Here is a 22108-nt window from a genome sequence, read left to right as displayed (position 1 = left end):
AGAGTAGTAGAGAGTAGTAGAGTAGTAGAGAGTGAGTAGTAGAGAGTGAGTAGCAGAGAGTAGTAGAGAGTGAGTAGCAGAGAGAGTAGTAGAGAGTAGTAGAGTGAGTAGTAGAGAGTGAGTAGTAGAGAGAGAGAGTAGTAGAGAGTGAGTGGTAGAGAGTAGTAGAGTGAGTAGTAGAGAGTAGTAGAGAGTGAGTAGTAGAGAGAGTAGTAGAGTGAGTAGTTGAGAGTGAGTAGTAGAGAGTGCGTATTAGAGAGTAGTAGTGAGTAGTAGAGTAGTAGAGAGTGAGTAGTAGAGAGTGAGTAGTAGAGAGTAGTAGAGTGAGTAGTAGAGAGGGAGTAGTAGAGAGGGAGTAGTAGAGAGAGAGTAGTAGAGAGAGAGTAGTAGAGAGTAGTAGAGAGTGAGTAGTAGAGTAGTAGAGAGTGAGTGGTAGAGAGTAGTAGAGAGTAGTAGAGAGTGAGTAGTAGAGAGTGAGTAGTAGAGAGTAGTAGTAGAGAGTAGTAGAGTAGTAGAGAGTAGTAGAGAGTGAGTAGTAGAAAGTAGTAGCGAGTGAGTAGTAGAGAGTGAGTAGTTTAATTTAAAAGGAACACAATGAGGAGGTTCATTTTGCCATAGAAATTATGATTAGTGAGGAAAAAAGAAAAATTAGGGCACATTTTGAGTGACTTCTCAAATCCTCTTCTATTTCATTAAAAAATTCTGACATGCAGACTGAAACATGCACTTTCAATACCAGCAGCAGACTTCCCTGGTGAGCATTAGCTTTACTACAGTGATCTAATGAGCAACTAGAGTGCTACCATTCAGAATTTATGGAAAATGTGTGACACATCTGAATGCCTTCTTGATGGAATCAAAGTAAACAAGCATTGAAAATGCAATAGGTCTCTCCCTCGTTTAAGTTAAAGCAATTCTGTTTGTAATTAGGTGGCTTTTTAGCTTTGCTTGTATTAGAGTTTTTCAAACTTTTATGTACATGCCATGCATATGTATGCATATATGTATATGTATATGTTTGCATGAATTTATATTTATATAGATATGCAGATTATATTTATATGTTCATATATGTATATATATATATATACACATACATATATATAGATGTATATGCATATATATGCATATATATATGTGCATATGTGTGCATGTGCAGAGAGGTAGAGAGGTAGAGGTGTATAGGTAGAGGTGTAGAGGTAGAGAGGTAGAGGTAGAGAGGTAGAGAGTAGCAGAGAGAGAGGTAGAGAGTAGAGAGCGAGTAATAGAGAGTAGAGAGTGATTAGTAGAGAGTAGTAGAGAAAGTATCAGAGAGTGAGTAGTAGAGAGTAGTAGAGTGAGTAGTAGAGAGTGAGTATTAGAGAGTGAGTATTAGAGAGTGAGTAGTAGAGCGTGAGTAGTAGAGTGAGTAGTAGAAAGTAGTAGAGAGTAGTAGAGAGTGAGTAGTAGAGAGTAGTAGAGAGTGAGTAGTAGAGAGTAGTAGAGAGTGAGTAGCTGAGTGAGTAGTAGAGAGTAGTAGAGAGAGAGTAGTAGAGAGTGAGTAGTAGAGAGTAGTAGAGAGTGAGTAGTAGAGAGTGGTAGAGAGAGTAGTAGAGAGTGAGTAGTAGAGAGTAGTAGAGAGTGAGTAGTGGAGAGTGAGTAGTAGAGAGAGAGTAGTAGAGAGTAGTAGAGTAGTAGAGCGTGAGTAGTAGAGAGTGAGTAGTAGAGAGTAGTGGAGTAGTAGAGAGTGAGTAGTAGAGAGTAGTAGAGAGTGAGTATTAGAGTGAGTACTAGAGAGTAGTAGAGAGCGAGTAGCAGAGAGCAAGTTGTAGAGAGTGTGTAGTAGAGAGTGAGTAGTAGAGAGTGAGTAGTAGAGAGAGTAGTAGAGAGTGAGAAGTAGAGAGAGTAGTAGAGTAGTAGAGAGTGAGTAGTAGAGTGAGTAGTAGAGAGTAGTTGAGAGCGAGTAGTAGAGAATCAGTAGTGGAGAGTGAGCAGTAGAGAGTAGTAGAGAGTGAGTAGTAGAGAGTGAGTAGTACAGAGTGAGTAGTAGAGAGTAGTACAGAGTGAGTAGTAGAGTGAGTAGTAGAGAGTGAGTAGTAGAGAGAGAGTAGTAGAGAGTGAGTAGTAGAGCAGTAGCGAGTGAGTGGTAGAGAGTAGGAGAGAGTAGTAGAGTGAGTAGTAGAGAATAGTAGAGAGTGAGTAGTAGAGCGAGTAGTAGAGAGTAGTAGAGTAGTAGAGAGTGAGTAGTAGAGAGTGAGTAGCACAGAGTAGTAGAGAGTAGTACAGAGTGAGTAGTAGAGAGTGAGTAGTAGAGAGTGAGTAGTGGAGAGCGAGTAGTAAAGAGTGAGTAGTAAAGAGTGAGTAGTAGAGAGTGAGTAGTAGAGCGTGAATAGTAGAGAGTGAGTAGTAGAGAGTAGTAGAGTAAGCAGTAGAGAGTGAGTAGTAGAGAGTAGTAGAGAGAGAGTAGTAGAGAGTGAGTAGTAGAGAGAGAGTAGTAGAGTAGTAGAGAGTGAGGGCTAGAGAGCAGCAGAGAGTAGTAGAGTGAGTAGTAGAGAGTAGTAGAGAGTGAGTAGTAGAGAGTGAATAGTAGAGAGTAGTAGTAGAGAGTAGTAGAGAGAGAGAGTAGTAGAGAGTGTAGTAGAGTGAGTAGTAGAGAGTAGTAGCGAGTGAGTAGAGAGTAGTAGAGAGTGAGTAGTAGAGTAGTAGAGAGTGAGTGGTAGAGAGTAGTAGAAAGTAGTAGAGTGAGTAGATGAGAGTGAGTAGTAGAGAGTGAGTAGTAGAGAGTGAATAGTAGAGAGTAGTAGAGAGTAGTAGAGCGTGAGTAGTAGAGAGTGAGTAGCGAGTGAGTAGTAGCGAGTGAGTAGTAGAGAGTGAGTAGTTGAGAGTGAGTAGTAGAGAGTGAGTAGTAGAGAGTAGTAGAGTAGTAGAGAGTGAGTAGTAGAGAGTAGTAGAGAGTGAGTAGTAGAGAGTGAGTAGTAGAGAGAGAGTAGTAGAGTAAGTAGTAGAGTAGTAGAGAGTAGTCAGTCAGTGTCAGTCAATGTCAGTCAGTCAGTGTCAGTCAGTCTGTCAGTGTCAGTCAATCAGTGTCAGTCAATCAGTGTCAGTCAGTCAGTGTCAGTCAATCAGTGTCAGCTAGAGCAGCTCTGCTGACCTGGTTCTCTGGCTCTAAAGCAGCTCTGCTGACCTGGTTCTCCCTCTCTAAAGCAGCTCTGCTGACCTGGTTTCTCTGGCTCTACAGCAGGTCTGCTGACCTGGTTCTCTGGCTCTAGAGCAGCTCTGCTGACCTAGTTCTTATGCTACAGAGCAGCTCTGCTGATCTAGTTCTCTGGCTCTAAAGCAGCTCCGTTGACCCAGTTCTATGGCTCTGAAGCAGTTCTGCTGACATGGTTCTCTGGCTCTATAGAAGCTCTGCTGACCTGGTTCTCTCCCTCTAAAGCAGCTCTACTGACCTGGTTTCTCTGGCTCTGCAGCAGCTCTGCTGACCTGGTTCTCTGGCTCTAGAGCAGCTCTGTTGACCTGGTTCTTAGGCTCTAGAGCAGCTCTACTGACCTGGTTCTCTGGCTCTAAAGCAGCTCTGCTGACTTGGTTCTATGGCTCTAAAGCAGCTCTGCTGATTTGGTTCTCTGGCTCTAGAGTAGCTCTGCTGACCTGGTTCTCTGGCTCTAAAGCAGCTCTGCTGGCCTGGTTCTCTGGCTCTAAAGCAGCTCTGCTGACCTGGTTCTCTCCCTCTAAAGCAGCTCTGCTGACCTGGTTTCTCTGGCTCTACAGCAGCTCTGCTGACCTGGTTCTTTGACTCTAGAGCAGCTCTGCTGACCTAGTTCTTAGGCTCTAGAGCAGCTCTGCTGACCTGGTTCTCTGGCTCTACAGCAGCTCTGCTGACCTGGTTTTCTGCACTCACGACGCACGCACCCGACTTCGCGAAAATATATTTAAAAATAATATAAGTTTCTTATAAGTACAAATAGATTATTTTGATGAATATCTTACATAATCTCTTGCCTTAATATGTATATTAAAGACACATACATATCATTTTGGAACATAAATTTTTTTTGCGGGAGTCGCGCACCCAGCGCGCCCCAGCACGTATATGATGTCACGCGAGACCCGCAAGCGCGCAAACATCTCGTACCGTAATGCGCATGTGTCGCAAATGAGCGGGAGCAGGAGTCGCAGACTGGTCGCATACCAATCGCGCATATCACGTGATATTAAATGTATATGATGTAACTGAAAAACACGCAGCCGTCGCACACCATACGTGGATCCTTCATGACTTTTCTAAAATGGCGGCTAGAATGCGCGCACCTGCCGTGATGTGTACACTTTGAGTGCGCGACTGCGAAAAAAATTGGATTTTTTTTTTAAAGAAAATAATATAAATATATTAAAATAAGAAATGAAAACATGAAAATTAATCAATATTTCAGTTTTAATTAACCTCTTGAGTGCCCATGACGAGCTGGTCTCGTCATAAACCCCGCCCGCTAATGCAACGGCCGGCACAGGGCGGGGAAAGGGGCGGGCACTCAAGGGGTTAAAAAATGTTTTTTTGCAATTTTCATAAAAAATATATAATGTTATTTAATGAATAAAATATTTATAAATAAACAGTTAAAAAACTGTAGAAAAATCAGTACAAAAAAATAGATATAACTACTATCGCACTTAAAAGTTAGCATTTAAAAAACCTTTGAAATTCACTGAAAAAAAACATAGGTTTCAGAGACGTTATAGTTAGAAATTAGCATTTAAAAAACCTTCGAAATTCACAGAAAAAACCATAGGCCTCAGGGGTGTTATAGTTAGCTGCCCATTTCACTCGTACAAAACCATAGAAATTCCTCCGTGATAGTTAGTTTTGCTAACTATAACTCACGCGCCCGCAATGCACTGCTGATGATGTCACATATTGCATCATTCATGACATGGTCAGTGACATCACGGATGACATCACTGATGACATCTCCAATGACATCACTGATGACATCATCCACTTGACAATCCGATACACTACATCATACACTAGTATAACCTTTCATCACTCACTGTAAAATACAGAGTACCATATTTGAAACCATTGACACACCAATACCAGTTACTACATACCCACTCACTGATTTCTAAGTCTACACACACAACTACCCATTCAACAACAGAATCATCTATACATGCAGTCATTAATTAATAGAACACAATCAAATGCACTTATACACATATATAGACATTGACACATCAGCAGTCATCTTAGTCGGTTATGCAGTCATCCTACTAACTCATGAAAAAAATGTATCGCACTTAAATTTACTCACTTACACAATTATCCAACGACACCTCATTTATTCAAACACATAGTAACTCATCGTTAATATGTTAAAAAAGCACCATTACAATTATACACTCATTCATATATTTACTCTAACAATCACTGACTCTTACACAAACGTATTTATATACACCAACTCTCACATACAATGCCTTTTATTTTTTTTACTTTGTTGAAGATGTACAACTAAAACATATATTCGCTCACCAACACACAAATAAATACACTCAGTCACCCAAACAACTGTTTCCACATGCACTCTTAAACCCATACACCTAGTCAATCAACCATTCACACATCTATGCATAGAGTTACACACACCCCATCCAACCACACACAAACTCAGTGTCCCATACAAAAACTCACCCAACTAATCAATAACTAATATACACACTCATGTAGTTAGTGAGCAACTGAGGCAGCATGTTATACAACAACAGAGACAGTGCTGCACACATTCACATAGTTTAGTTACTAATCCATGTATTAAGTGAGACACTTTTAATTACTCACTTAAAAAGGCAGTCTGACAGCTACTAAATCCTCCATCCAGACAGTTATATATCCACTCAATCTTCAATACAGATTGGTATATATATAATACATATTTAAATTTCAAACTAAACCACATTCAGTGGATGATGTTATCAGTGATGTCATAAGTGATGTCATTTGAGATGTCATCAGTGATGTCATCAGTGATGTCACTGACCATGTCATGAAAGATGCAATATGTGACATCATCAGCAGTGCATTGCGTGCGCGTGAGTTATAGTTAGCAGAACTAACTATAACGGAGGAATTTCTATGGTTTTGTATGAGTGAAATGGGCAGCTAACTATAACACCCCTGAAACCTATGGTTTTTTCTGTGAATTTCTAAGGTTTTTTAAATGCTAATTTCTAACTATAACGTCTCATACATTGAAATACATTTCAAAATAAAAACAAATAATATAGGACATAAAAAAAAACCAATTAATGATATAACATCTATCTAATTAATATGATGACAACTAATGGAGTCTAAGAATATTAAAAATACTATTCTCACTCTAGTTTATGCAACAGTAAGGAAAGTGTTGGACTCCAGAGGGGTCAGATTTAGTATTCCCACTCCAGTCACTGCGATAATAGGAAAAGTGTTGGACTTCGGAGGACTTAGATTTACTATTTCTACTCCAGTCAGTGCAACAATAGGGAAAGCGTTCGACTTCAGAGAGGTGAAATGTACAATTCCCACTCCAGTCTAAGCAACAGTAAGGAAAGCTTTGGACTTCTGAGAGGTGAAATTTATGAATCCCACTCCAGTCTACACAACAATAGGGAAAGTGTTGCAATTTGGAGGTGTTAAATTGACTATTCCCACTTCAAACAATGCAACAATATGGAAAGTGCTGAACTTCGGAGGGGTTAAATGTTCTGTTCTCACTCAAAGCAAGCAACAGTAGAGAAAGCTTTGGATTTCGGAGAGGTTACATTTACTATTCCCACTCAAGTCTCTGCAACAGTAGGGCAGGTACTGGATTTTGGAAGGGGTGAAAATTTACTATTCCCACTTCAAACAGTGCAACAGTAGGGAAAGTGTTGGACTTTGCACGGTAAAATGTACTATTCCCACTCTAGTCTGTGCAAAAGTAGGGAAAGCATAGGATTTCGGATAGGTGAAATTTACTATTCCCACTCCAGTCAGCGCAACAGTAAAGAAAGTCTTGGACTTTGGAGGAGTAAAATCTACTATTCCTGCTCCAGTCTATGCAACAATAGGAAAAACATTGGATTTCGGAGGGGTGACATTTACTATTACTATTCCAAACAGCACAACAGTAGAGAAAGTGTTCACTGCGAAGAAGTCAATTTTACTATTCCTACTGCAGTCAAAACAAGAGTAGGAAAATAGTTCACCTCAAACACATTACATATATGAGTAACTCCATGAATGTAGGAAAAATAATAATTGACATAAAAACTATATATACAATTAATCAATTTACATAATTACTATCGAATAAAAAAAATGATCAATTATTAAATAATTGTTTTTCAATATTAACATCTCATCCTATACCCCCACAAACCTAGCATCCCTCAACTAAAATATAAGTGAAATAAATTAGCATTCCATATTTTACATACTTAAAAATCAATTAAATAATACAATAACAATTATTAATTAACTTGCTAATTAATTAATACTTAATTAACTTCCCACCCTACAGTCCAGCAAACCTAGCATGTCCGCAACTGAAATATAAGTAAAATAAATGAATATTCCATGAATTACATGATTATAAATCAATTAAATAATTAATTATTAATTGTTAATTTTTACTTAATTAACTTCCCACACTAAAACCCTACAAACCTAACAGCCCACAAATAGAATTTAAGGAAAATAAACCAGTTTTACATAAATCACATAATAAATATCAATAATATAACTAAATAAACTTTATTAAATAATTCTAAACTAATTATTACCATGATTAACTTTTCACCCTATCCCCCTACAAAACCTACACCCCACTGCAACACTATTACTATTAAAATAAATTAAAACATTCTAAATCACTTAAAATTACAGGCTATATTAAAAAAAATAACATTTATATAACCAAAAGTAACACATGACATTAATATATCAACTAAAACACATTAAGAAAATTAAAAAATATATGTTTTACCCACTAAACAAAATTATATTCTTGTCAACGATATTTGTGCATCACGGTATTAGTGTGTCACAATATTTTATTTCTGTGTCCTATTATTTTTAAATAGATATTTTGTTCAAACACCCATTGTTTACTGCTGTACAGTAAGCAAAGGACTCCCATCTGGGTACACCCCTGGCCATTTAAGGTTTTACATCAAACACACAAAATCTGATGGGAGGAATGCTTGCAATTTGTATGACCACTGGCAATCACTCGGGTTAGCATTCCAAACAATCATTCTTTTGCCCACCATGCCACCTCAGATTAGACTCAGCCATATGCAAATCAGCCTTGGTTCTGCTCTAATAGGAACAGACCAGTCCGAACTGCCAAGCTAGGTCCTTTCTGAATTGGAACACAAGCAGCTGAGGACTGGTTGCTGCCTGATTGGGCCTCTTAAGGGACAAAGCTTCACCCGACTGAAGAGGCCCAACTATAACTATGCATGGACTTATGTAAGGGTCGGTGTGCTGAATATGGATGATTCAGCAATTCAGTGCTCATAATAACCCCATGGTCAAAACTATTGAACGCAAAATGATTATATTTTCTTACGTACCTCATGCCAAAGCACTCTTCTGGATGTGAATGCACACTGAATAAAAGTTATTCTTATCCTCTCCTTTATAAATCTTTTTTGCATGTGAACCAGATTGCATTGGCAAGCACACCGTAATCTGTTATCGCCCCATTTCCTTGTGGGAACACAATTTATGATTTTGGTAAAGTGACTCACTCCAATTCTCTGGTGCGGTCAAGGGTGAGGAGTCCTTCTCAAAGTAACATATTAATTTATAATAATAATTTAATATAATGTTGTAATATTAACATAATTAAGGATGAAAGACACGTATAAGAAGAGGACAGGCAATAGAAGTCAATGGGAACATGAACTTTCTTTCCCCCCATTAGATGTGGGTTCTCTTACCCCTCTGCCCCACACAGTGATTTAGAAGATTATAGTGAAATAGTGAATTTTGTGACAGGCTAATGTGTCTCAAGTTCTGTTGGGATGGGAAAGGGGTGACATGTTAGGATTGCCACAGCAGGTCTTTCAGATGGCAGCAGCCATTTTCAACATCATCCAGTTGCTCACTGGGAGAGTCTACCTCTGGCATGTCAGATGCAAAAGGTGCACTTCAAAGGCTTACAGATAGCATTGAAAGCTCTATTTATTTATGTCTTCAGGTTAGCTTTCCTGACTGGCACTTCCACGGGTGGCTTAAAGGTATCACCCTTTACTCGCTGATGACTGGATCCAGCCCGCCAACTTATTACGCATGGAGCACCAATCAAAAAGAGGGTCAGTCAACGCTGACAATGGCCAGTATCAATATTCAATATTTATTTATTTATGTTTTGGAACACCGCTAAGGTCCACATAAGAAATACAAAAATACATCCATTATAAACAGTTACACAATCATTATTACGACAACAATAAAATAAATCCAAAAAAACCCACAACATATAGAATGAAAATATGACATATAACTGCATAATTAGAATTTACAATTCATTGTAACTCAATCAAAAGGTGCTAATATACCCGACTGAGGACCACATGAGAAATACAAAGGTACATCCAATATAGCATTTACGCAGTCATTATTGCAACAACAATACAAAAATCTAAAAAGTCACAACGTATAAAGTGCAAATGGGACGTATAACAACATGATTAAACTTTACAATTCACTGCAACTCAACAACAAATTGTGAAAGTGCCAATACACACAAAAAAAAATCCAAAACTATCACAGGATGTAAAGTGCAAATGTAACGTATAACTGCCTGATTAGAATTACAGTGCAATAGTAAGTACTAAAGTGCAAAAACGCATATACAAGCGAGTATTGAACAACAGCAAAGAAACTAAAATATATCTTTGTAACTCAGTAGAACCACCATTCCCTGCTACCCACTACCAAGGACACCCTAGCTGTATAGTTTTAATGGGTGCTTGTGGTGTTTATTAGTAGCATTCATTAGTTGTGTTGTGCTTAACAGAAAAGCTAGCTCACTGGATGTAAGTGCACACCTTTGAGACAGCATTGCATGCCCAAATCATATTTTGTGCAATATATGAAAAGTACAGCATTTAGGAATTAGGAACAACACAAAAATAATTATTACGCTGTGCTTTCTGCACCGACAGAAAAATGTATGTTTTTGGATGTTCTGCCTCTGTGTATGTGTGACTTCTACCCAAAATGTAAATAAAGGTTTACAAAACGGCCAAGGCGCATGAAAAGTGAGATGTCACTTGTGATACATTGTGGGTGTGCACAAGTACTCTGACTTGGAGGACATGCCTACAGCTGTTTCAGATCTGTGTGAAAGATATGTCTCTTGTTTATGTGTAAATCCACAATGTTGGTGTGGAGCTATCCCGGCACAGCTATGACCTGCTCAAGTGTGTGTTTATCTATCTATCTATCTATCTATCTATCTATCTATCTATCTATCTATCTATCTATCTATCTATCTATCTATCTATCTATACACGCATATTTTATATATATATATATATATATATATATATATATATATATATATATATATATATTCACTGAGAAAAACAAATGTCAATGTGATGTTATAGATAGGTATTTAAATACGATAAAAAACAGAGTTTAAAAAACAAAAAAACACTGAAATTCACCTCAGTTTACTGAGCTATCTATAAGTTGTACCCCTGCCTTGCACTGTTTACGACCTGACATATTGCAACACTCATGAAATGTTAAATGACATCATTGATGACATCACTAATGACATCTCAAGATAGACAGACAGACAGACGGACGTGCCATGGAAGTGAAAGTGAATGTGGCCCAATAACATGTTAAATTTTAGATCAGTTGTACTAATAATCACACTGTCAGATCCTCCTTCTGGAGGCCACAAGGCAAGCAGAGGCTACTGGGCCTCAACCATGGCGGGTGAATTATTTTTTTCTTCTGATGTCTCGGGGTCCTTTCTACTAAGGCTCTGAAAATTGGCAAAGCAAAACCCCTTAAGTATTTGACTCTCAGTTGCAGCGATAGTGAGCAGTCAGAGGATTCTCAGGGAAAACAACCTCACCCCACCTCATGCAAAAGGCAAGGCCAGCGGTATCCAAAAAGAACCCCACTGGCCTCCATTGCTTTGGTTTACTCACACAGACCAAACATTCACCACACAGGCTAAACACGCAAACACATACAAAATACACTTGGGATATTAGCGCTAAGAGGTATGTAAACACAGAGAAGTGGAGCGTTACATGAGTGGGCCAGTAGGTCTCCACTCCATTTACACAGATAAAACGTTCTGGCCACAACTAGGTAATCACAAAACACGGTACGCTGCCACCACTGATCTTTGTGCTAAATCCAGGGACAGGAACACTAGTCCACTGTGTGAGCTTGGTGCACCCATTCAGGTCACAGGACAAGTGTAGAGCCTTACCCAGGTCTAGGACTCTGTGCACATGCTTGGATTAGTGTGACACCAGGGCCAAAATCAAATAAACAAGGCTGGGGAACATGACCATACACCATGCAGAGGAAATTCTGTCCCAACACATACATTAATGGAAATGTATACTACAGTGCAAAGGTTAACGTCCAGATTATTTTAACAATAGAGAGAAATGGGCATAGGAAAAACACTGTTTACTTCCTCACAGATCGAATGCTAACAATGCCTTTGCACAGAAACCCAACTCTCCTAATAGGCTCAAGTCCTGTTCAATGTAATTTTATTCCTCGCAGGCAGTGTTTTCTGCACTGGCCCATTAAACATGGACCTTGATCGCTTGTGGCTTCGCTACTGATGTAATGGACCAGTATACGCTCAATTGCACATGGACCAGAGCACCTCACCTGGTTTAGACTAGACTAATAAAGAAATAACATGTCTGCTTGTGAGTGCTGTTAATTTTTTATAGACCTGTCCTGGAAAATTAACATCTAAAACGGAAAAAACTTACATGAACTATTTGTGCTAAGTAATGTGAATAGTCCCCCTATCAAACATCTAAAAGACAGATATGAGTGAAGCCTTTTTTAAGCCTTGTATCCAGGTTTAAATACCTATTTTAAAACAGATTTTCATGAGATATGCCATGGTATTGTTATCTTCCCGGGTTAGGCCCATGTAGCAAAGCTGCTTATTTCTTACATTGTCCTCTTTTTCGCTATAACATTTCTGTTGTGAACTTTTGAACATATTTGCATACACGACAATGTTGGATTTGTTTCTCAGAAACTACTTTGTTTACACATCTAACTTCACACAACATTACCACAATGCTTCGAACATCGTGTACAAGGCTTCTTTACGCACTATGTACATATGGCGTTCTATCTTCATCCACTGGGCGACAGAGCTATTTACATATCCATAACATCGCTAAACTACTACGTACATCACAAGACTGCTTACTATTATAAATAATGAGCATCCCGATAGATCAGCAGAGGAGGCACTTCAGCTAACACCGACGGTCACTGCATGCTGAGACTTTACCACGCTGCTGTCTGACATCTCGTGAGGGGTGTCCAGTTCATGGCCAAGATGGGGTCCTTCATTCTCTCTCGCCAGGTAATCGGGTTGGATCGTCACTAGGGGGGATTCTTGGCTCTACACCTACACAGACTCTAGATGCACTTAGAGTAGGGTTTGCATCGTACGCCAGATTACTGCCTTGTTTATATGACTGCATATATACACTGTTTTAGCACCATGGTGGAACTATATCTACTATTCACACTTTTGATGCTTGTTATCACTGTCATCTGCTTCTGTCCACTGATTATCGCAGCACATGTGTTTTATACCAGAATAATATTGGTTCAATAAATACATTGAAAACATCCCACTGTGTAGTATGTATATTTCTCTGAGTACAAGAAAGCACGAGTGACTGAGCAAAAGGATCTGATCTGTTTCCACGATCCCTGAGGGGTCAGGGTTGTCATGTTTAGTGGTTGCCAGAAACCATTTGCTCCCTTGTAAGTAGCTGGTTTCTAGGCCAACATATCCTGTGGGGGTACCCGGAATCAGTTGAGGCACCTCGCTCAAAGTTTATGTTGTCCAAACAAATGTGCAGGTCCTAAAGATTAGTGGGAACTACACAACAGTATAAAACATATACATATGCAGAGAGTATATTATGCTATTTATTACTATTGTAGGCCGAGGGGAGAGATATCATCACCTACCCTGGGCTTTGAATCTTGTGAGTCATGCCTCTCACCACACACAACAATGGCCAGCACTGTGTAGTTATAGTTAGGACTTATTTGCCATTGGAATTTTTTTTTTATAACTTGCTAATAACTTTGGCACTGTTTTACAAATCTTTATGAAACATTTCAAAACAAAAGTTCATCCACCTCAGCTCCTTCCTTTAAAGTTTCAGAGTGATTTGTCAAGGGGAGGGTTAGAAAAAGGGGATCCCTAAACTCAATTTCCTCATGCAATTTCCATAGGGATTTTTGAACAGCACTACAGCCAGATCTTTAACCAGAAAGTAGGTTTTTTATGATTTGGTGTAAATCTTTTTAATAGTTTTTGAGAAATTGAGGTTCAAAATTGGTTGAGTTTGTGCGACTCTTGCAGGATTCCCACAGGCATTTAACTTCAAACAATCAAGCTATTTGGTTGGCAGAGAGGGCCTTTTTTCAATTAGCCGCCTCATTCTCATGTGAGCAAGAAGTTCCTGCAAGAGCTCACATGCTGAATGGCTGGTCACAACATGAAGAGAAATGTTGCGGCTGCCATTACAGGAAACGTAGATTCAGTCCCTATGTCATGAAAATCAAAAGAATAAAGTACAAGGGGGGAAGGTAGGGGTACCTTGAACCCCTGGACCTTGCGGAGAGGGTCCCAGACCCTGCAGATCCCTTGCGGGAGCCAGTGTCAGTCCATTAAAAAACCTCTGAAATTTAACAGTTACAGTTATTTACTGTAACTATAACTCACACTCCAGCCATGCACAGAATTGCCTTCAGTGATGTAATTCAGTTGACATCAGTCATGTTATCAATAAGGTCACAGAACATGTCATGAGTGCTCTCATATGTTAGAGCATAAGCATTGCATGGCGAGGGGTCAAGTTATAGTTACTTAAAATAACTACATTGAAGTGTTTTTGTGTTTAAAATATTATGCTTAAACTGACATTGCCACCAAAGTATAATGCTTCTTTGACCTTTGTTTTATTCACTAAATGTTTTATGCAAGTAAGATATTATTACCATACCTCACTGTGACATCACTTTAACCTTTGTCTTTTTCTGAGAATTTCCAGAGTTTTTTAATGTAAAGTAATATTTTATTACAATACGTAAGGCCAACTCTCCCCTTGTGGCTAGGCCATGTGCCCAACCACCTCCCTCTACATGCCACCTTTGCCGGTGCATGGCATGAGATTGGTTGCAGGGCTTGGCCTCTGGCCAGGCCCTGTACCCAACCACCCGTGTGCAGCCAACCCCCATGCCCCGCATGGCCTTTGGCTGTTCGTGGAAACCCACTGCAGACACTCAGGCGGGGCCCCCTTTTAAAGAATCTCGCAGGAGGTAGCACGACCAGGGGATCATGTTTGTCCCCGGGATCATGGAAACCCCAAATATATATACCTATATTGTTTTTTTTCACTTGGCCCTGGTGGTCCCTCGGCCCTACCAACCCACTCACATGGTCCAGGTGGCCAGGGTACCCTACCCTGCCCCTTCATGCAGTATTTTTTGTAATTTGCAGGACACATGGAACAAGTCCTGGTGTCCTGAAATGAGGGCTTCGAAATTTCTCTTCATTTTGCGGCCAGCCAATCAGAAGCGCAAGCTTTGGTGAGAGTTGGCAGGAAACTTTCTCTCCTGTGGGAGCAAGAAAACCGACGAGAAAAAAAGTCCCCTCCACTAATTAGATCCTGTTAGTATTTTAAGGTCTTACCTATATATATATCTATAGGTATCTATATATATCTATATATATATATATATATATAAAGAATCCTCACTCTTCTGCTCTCCCTCTTGTTTAGAACAAAACGAGAGTGGACCCAAGTGAATGCTTATTTTTCGTTTATTGCAAGTAGAAACACTCCGCCATGACGCGTTTCGGCAGCTCCTCTGCCTTGATCACATGACAGCGTTAACCCAGTGATTCACCATTTTTAAAGTGCTAGTGCCTGATCACATGATAAAATAGACATAGAAAAAATATGTATCCTTGTATTTTACATTTCAAACTTTCTCTTAATATTAAAAAAAGTATCATGTAAAAACCTATACAATGGATGCATAAATGCTAGATGGTTTTAGGATAAAAACAAATCAATATTTGCATTTATAATGTTTGCTATTAAAAGTTATTAGCTGTGAGTCAAATGCATAAATGCATATTAAACACATAAACAAACTCCATATGCACCATCTCCATATCAATTGCTTAAATGCACGTTAAAATCCAGTTACTTATAATCCTATAAGACACTGGTGCACCCATATACATATAATTTCAGAAGGCCTGATCCTACAAAAATCGTATATATATATATATATACGAAAAAAACAAAGGTTACAGGGATGTTATAGATACGAAATGGAATTTTAAAAAACCTTAGAAATTCACTTTACAAAGGTTACAGGGACGTTATAGTTAGACTTAGATTTCATTCGTACAAAACCAGTTAAATTCAACAGTTATAGTTACCTGAGCTAGCTATAACTTACTCCCCCGCAATATGCTACTTATGACCTCACATATTACATCACTCATGACATGGTGAGTGACATCACTGATGACATCTCAAATTATGGTCCCGTGGACCTGGGTGGTTCGCATGGCCCCCGCGCCATATTTAAGTTAAGCCCGGGCAGGTGGTGCTCCCTGGGGCTCAGGGGGTCCGCACGGCCCGCCCAAAAACTTTTTAGGCCCCAGGAAGGTGATGATCTCCAGGGCCCCAAGCATTTAATATATAGCCCCAGGGAGTGGTGGCCCCCAGGGCTTGGGGGTCCTTCGGACCCCACTTCCTAATACAATTAGCCCCAGGGAGGTATTGGTCACCCGGGTCATTTTTAAGCTCTTGGAGGTGGGCACTGTGCATCCCCCCTCTATTTTTTTAATCATCACTGCATGCCCCTGGGATCTGGCCCACCCGGGGGCTGTAATTAAAACAAGCGTGGACCGGCGCTTTTTTTTTTTAATTCACTGCGATATTTGCTAATATTTTGTGAAAATTGCTCTGAATTAAAAAACATGCTTTTATGCTGTGGCAGGGGTCCAGGAGAAACCCAAAACCAAGGCTTGGGGACAGGGTATTCCTACCCTGCCCCATTTTCTTTTTATCCCATAATTTGTGGGACACAGGTGGAGCTGAGTCTCAAAGTGGCTGCCAACACTGCCTGGCTGAAGTGTTGGCAGCCTATCAGAGCTCTGCATTTCTCTGCACAAGCTCATTATTATTCGCAAAGTAGTCGTGATCACAGATATACAAATTTGTATTTCCTTAAATTTCTCCTTGTCGACATGATCAACATTCATTAAAATGTTGGAAGGACAGCCACATGGCCTACTCCTGTGAGTGTTTAGCCTAGAGAATTGCACACTGTGGCGAGGGATGTTTATTTGGATTGGGTGACATTTGGCGAAACATTTCAGTGCATGCTTCAACTGCTAATTCCCGCAATGTGGAATATGGAAGGAAGAGGATAGAGTGAATGTGGCCCTACAGGCCACATTTGGACAATCAGTGCCTTGACTCTGTGAACCTATGCAAGGTATGACAAACTATGTGGTAATTTAAAAACTATTCTGGGGGAAAGAGCGACACAGCGCCAATACTGCCATATGATATTATTGAGAGCTAAGTACACCGCATTAGAAGTTTGGACAGCAGCAGTTCCCTTTCAAGCATCATTATCAATGAACTAATGGGAGTGCATCAGTTGAAATTAAAAGCATTGCTACTATGCCATTGCATTTTTAGCAAGTATTGAGAAAGACAAATGCCGGAACGCGTCTATTTGCATTAAAATCTTTGGAATTCTCCCCCATGAGTGCTCTGAGTTGTCCTTTTGGATGTTCTTGTTTATATTTCATGGGTCCATCCCCACGTGCGGAAGCACCCACCCTGAGTGCATGCGAGCTACTTGATGGACACTCAGGACGTATATATTTATATATGTATTAATTACACAGTGGTAGTTGCCACTGGGTAATTATAGTTAAGATCATATTTCAATAGGAAATGGCTTTTTGTGTTGTTTATATATTTGGCACCATTTAACAAATCTTTGCAAAACTTCCCAAAAAGGTGGTACTTTTTGCCTAGTTTGAGCATGAAAAGTTTGGGGTGAAGCATCAGCAGGGGCTGAGAAAAAGAGGTATCCTAAAAACACGTTTCCCCAATTCATTTTTGGTTGTACGACGGTACAATGCAGGTAAATACATTGCATGCCTTTATCTCGCATTTTTTACCAAGCATGTTTTTACCACTCATGCGCTTTTACAGCGCATGTCATTGCCACGCATTGTTTTTATACAAAAAACAATGTATTTGTGGGGGGAGACCTCCAACGCCCTCCAACTTACCCTAAATGCATGGTAAAGGCATGCATTGTAACTACATGCATGTGGTAAAAATATGCGTGCTAAAAAATCCATGGTAAAGGCACAATGAGATAAAAACCTCGTTCTAAAGGCTGTTTTCCTTCATTTTTCCATAGAAACTTAAGGCACAGGTACAGCCAAAAGGGATGACCGAATTTACACCAAATTTGGCAGAAAACTAGATCTTGATCCAGAAAGAGTGCTTTTTGTGATTTGGTGTAAATCCTTTCAGTAGTTTCTGAGCAATTAAGGCCCAAAAACTTTCTATGTTTCACATCAGGGAAGATCCACGGTGTACCCTTGATGGATCCACGGATCGGCGTGCTCAACCATGCATTGTGATTGCTGGCCGCAGCCTGAAGGAAAAGTTGTGGCTGACATCTTAAGACTCAGATACTTGGTCCCTCGGTCCCCCAACAGGCAGGAGCTTTGAAAAATTGTAAATAATATTATTTAATTGGTGTATACTTAATAATTACACAACAAAAGGCATCCATTGAAAAATATGACAAAGACAACATGTGTTTTGTGACATATACAATAAGCTTTATCGCTTTTTTAGGGCATACATTTTAAGCATGGCGTGTAAAATCGTTCATCTTGTTAAAAGTCCCTTGCTTCTCTTTATACTTTTTTGAATCCTCTATTTCTTTTGTAGAGCAAGTGCCAAGACTAAAGGCAGCAGTACCCAGAGAGGGCACCCTTAGCTCCTCAGTTGACACCTTATGGCATGCAGCTGTGTACAATATGTGTGGCTGTGTACAGTTACTATAATAGACTTGGGTCTGCACGTTGTGTGCAGCTTATGCTTGATTACAACCTGCATGAGTGATTTACCCAGACACAGAGTGCACCTGTGTAAAGCATGTGTGAGTGAATAAAGTGGGTGCAGTATTGTGTGAATAGGTTCAGGTACTGTGTTTATGTGTGCCAAGTGTCTGCGTACAACCTGCATAGTGGCGATTGTGGGGGAGATTTACTAAGATTGTGTGCCGTGTTTGCGTCACAAAAGTGACCCAAATGCGCTGTGTTTGCATCACAAAAATGACACAAATCGGTGCAAAATATTTTTTTCCCAATGTACTTTCCAACGCTGAACTTGTTTAGCGCTGGAAATAACGGAAAAGTCATGCGAAGCAGCGCATAGCACTGCTTTGCATTACTTTGTGCCATGGGGGCGTACCAAGGGTGCAGCATGGGCATTCCCATGCAACCACCTAAGGTTTCTCACGCTAAACCCAAATGACTAAATAAAGTAGATTAGGTTTAACGTGAGAAAACTGCGCCCTTTTCAAGTAGGCGCAAGGAAGGAGAAATGCTTTTATTTCTTCTTCCTTTTCCAACTTTGCCTGCGTGTTGCACTATGCAGCATGCATACAAAATGGGAGAAGCTTTCCATTGTGTCTGGGCATCGTATTTTGTCCTGGAAGGGTACCCTTTCTGTACAAAACCTATACTGGACTCATACACACACTCTAGCGCTATGGCGCTAAGGTGTGTGCGTGGTGCAGGGCCGCTGAGATCAGTGCCGGCGCAAGGGAAAGGGGTGGAGAGTGGCATATGACGCTCTCCTGCCCCCTCCCTGTCGCGCAACACAGCACAGCCTCGCGGGGCTGTTCTGCGTTGCGTGACTTTTGGGTAAATCTCCCCCTGTGTGTGGCATTCGCCATGCGCAAGGAGTGTGTTTCAGTGTAGTGCTGCGCGGGTGGGCCTGCGCAGCCTTCGTGTGCGCAAATTGTTTACAGAGAAGCTGCATGGGGGTTTCGCTACAGCATGGGCCTGGGCGAAGCATGGGTCAGGCCATACATGAAGTACAGTGCTACAGAAGGTCTACACTATGTGCAACTATGTGCAGCCTGTCTTTGTTTACGATATGCATGAGCATTTTCTTGTAGCGTGCGGGCTGCAAATAGCATGTTTGGATGCATGCAGTGCTGTGTGGACGGGTTAGCACACGGTTTGAGTTTCCAACCACTGTTTGCATACACACTACATGCTGTGGTGCATGCTGGGCATGTGTTTGCGTTGTTAACAGCCTCTAGGCATTTCAGTGTTTGTGCATACAAAGCCTGTACATCCTGTGAGCAGCAACGCAGATACTGCTGTGAAATTCAGCCACAGCAGAAACACTGCAGAGCTGAGCGGCCATGAGGCAGATAAAAAAGCAACGTGCAGATAGCAGCAGCCAGCAACCGCTCTGTTTACATGACATCACATGCACCATCCAGAATGGCACCGGGCACTTCCCACCCACGTGATTCCAATCTTGCATTTATTTCCACAATCTGCATCCCCTCTGCCATATATGCATCTTGCAGTCTCAGTATAAAGCCTGTTGAAGGTCTACCGGTTAAATAAACCTATTTCACCACTGAAATCAAAATTAACAGCTGGTAGTTACAAAATGCTGCTGAGAGCAATCCCAAACTGCGCACCTTCAGCAGTCTAATGGAAAATGCTGCTTGGGGCAATCCCAAGCAGAGTGCCCTCAGCAGTCAAAGGAAAGCATCTGATGCGTGCAGGATGCTGCTGAGGGCAATCTCAAAAGAGAGCACTCAAAGGAGCCGATGGGAACAGGATGCTGCTAGGAGCAGCCCCAAGCTGAGCTCCTCAGCAGTCAAAGCAAAGTAGCCAATGAGTGCAGGGTGATGCTAAGGGCATTTCCAAGAGGAGAGCCCTCAGCAGTCAAAGGGGAAGCAGCCGTTGTGTGCAGAGTGCTACTGGAGGCTGTCCCAAGACGAGAGCCCTCAGCAGTCAAAGGGGAAGCAGGCGATGGGTACAGCGTGCTGCTAGGGGCTGTCCCAAGAGGAGAGCCCTCAGCAGTCAAAGGGGAAGCAGCCGATGGGTACAAGGTTCTGCTGGGGACTGTCCCAATGTGCTGCTGGGGGTTGTCCCAAGAGGAGAACCCTCAGCAGTCAAAAGGGAAGCAGCCGATGGACACAAGGTGCTGCTGGAGCTGTCCCAAGAGGAGAGCCCTCAGCTGTCAAAGGGGAAGTAGCCGATGGGTACACGGTGCTGCTGGGGGCTGTCCCAGGGTGCTGCTGGTGGCTTTCCCAAGAGGAGAGCCCTCACCAGTCAAAGGAGGAGCAGCCGTTGCGTGCAGAGTGCTGCTGGGGCCCAGTCACAAGCGGGGAGCCCTGAGCAGTCAAAGGGTGAGCAGTCGTACCTGTTGCTGGCACCATCTTCTCCGGCAGCCTCTTCCTCCTCTGCTTGTGTGGAGAGTTCCCCATCCTTTGCACAGGTGCCCCCTCAGGTGCTGTTTACATCGCCTCGGCCCCTGGGCTGGCGTCACATCGCCCCCTCCACCTCTCGGCCGCTCCTGGTTTCTGGCTCCTGGCCGTGGGCTGGCCTGCGCGCCCGGATGCCTGTCAGCACTCGGCTCCCGTCCGCTCTGGGCCCCAGCCGCCTGCCTCCTCTCGCCTTCCTTCTTCACGTCCTTGCGGCTCTCTCTTCCATCCTCGCAAGTGCCTCCCGCTGCTTCTATGCGCAGCTCTCCGGCATGGATCTCCCCTTTGCTCTCCCTTCTTGCTCCTCCTACTCTCTGTACCTCTGCCTCTCCACTTGCCGCTCCATTATGACTCTCTCCCTTTCTCTGTACCCCCTCACTCCCAGTACCCCTTTCTTCTTACCCTTTCCTCTTTCCTTACCTCCTTTCTACAATTTCCTCCTGTTCCACTTAGATTCAATGGCCATTCTTTTGTGTACCCCAACTCTCTCCCACTCTGCGTGTCCCCGCCTAACCTGTCTCTCTCCCTCTTCTTTCCTGCCCCTGTTACCCCTTCCTACCCTCTTTCAATAGCTGCTCGTTGACTCCATTCTCTCTATTTCTTCCCTCTGCTCTGCCCTCTACCCCATTTTCTTCCTTCTCTCTCTTTACAGTTCCCTCCTCACCTCTCCCCTTTTGCTGCGCACTCACGTCTTCCTTTCAGTTGTCTTTTCTTGTCCTCTTTATATTTCCTCTAATTCTTCCCCCAATCTCTTCCCTTTCTCCTCGTCCGATTCACTCTTCCTGCTTTGCCTGGCTCTGTTTTTATCAGTAGCGTTCCCGCACACCCATTTATTGCCTCCTGTTCTCCTTTCCTTCCCTTTCCATAGCTCCAATTTTGACCCCTCCTGGCTCCCTTTCCATTTTTCTATATCGTCATCCTTGCTATTTCTTCACTCACCTGACGTCCCCTTTCCCTCATATGAGGTCATCACACCCTCAGTCTACACCCTCCGTGTCCCTCTCCCCCTGCCCCTCTCTCCCTGCCCTGTCACCACAAGGTTACTGCTGTGAGGTGATGGTCGCCCTGTTCCCGCGCTCTGCAGCGCGTCTCTCCTGTATATCCCCCCCTGTCCCTCTCTGGCAGCGTTGCTTTACATCTGAGGCGCCGCTGCCCCCTCTTTCTCGCTCCCCCATCCACCCCTCTCTCTCGCTGTCCGTCCAGATGTGAGGGTCTCTGAATGGTCCACCTGGCAGCAGGTTGTGCTCCTGCCCCCGG

General features: G+C 41.9%; 1 protein-coding gene across 3 annotated transcripts in view; it reads right to left on the bottom strand.

Annotated features, from left to right (window-relative positions):
• Positions 1-22108, bottom strand: part of NHSL2 (NHS like 2) — a 1089020-nt gene that overhangs the window by 584440 nt on the left and 482472 nt on the right. Inside the window, exon 1 of one of the 3 annotated variants that reach the window (XM_085630755.1) lies at positions 20791-21332. The exons of the other annotated variants lie outside the window; for them this stretch is intronic. Within the exon in view, the coding sequence (XP_085486881.1) occupies positions 20791-20854 (64 nt within the window). The 5' untranslated portion in view covers positions 20855-21332. Of the gene's footprint in view, positions 1-20790; positions 21333-22108 lie in introns of those variants that run through there. 3 annotated transcript variants of the gene reach the window in all.

This window comes from Triturus cristatus, chromosome 10 (genome assembly GCF_964204655.1).
Source record: "Triturus cristatus chromosome 10, aTriCri1.1, whole genome shotgun sequence".
NCBI lineage: Eukaryota > Metazoa > Chordata > Amphibia > Caudata > Salamandridae > Triturus > Triturus cristatus.
This window is presented reverse-complemented; position numbering and strand designations above follow the sequence as displayed.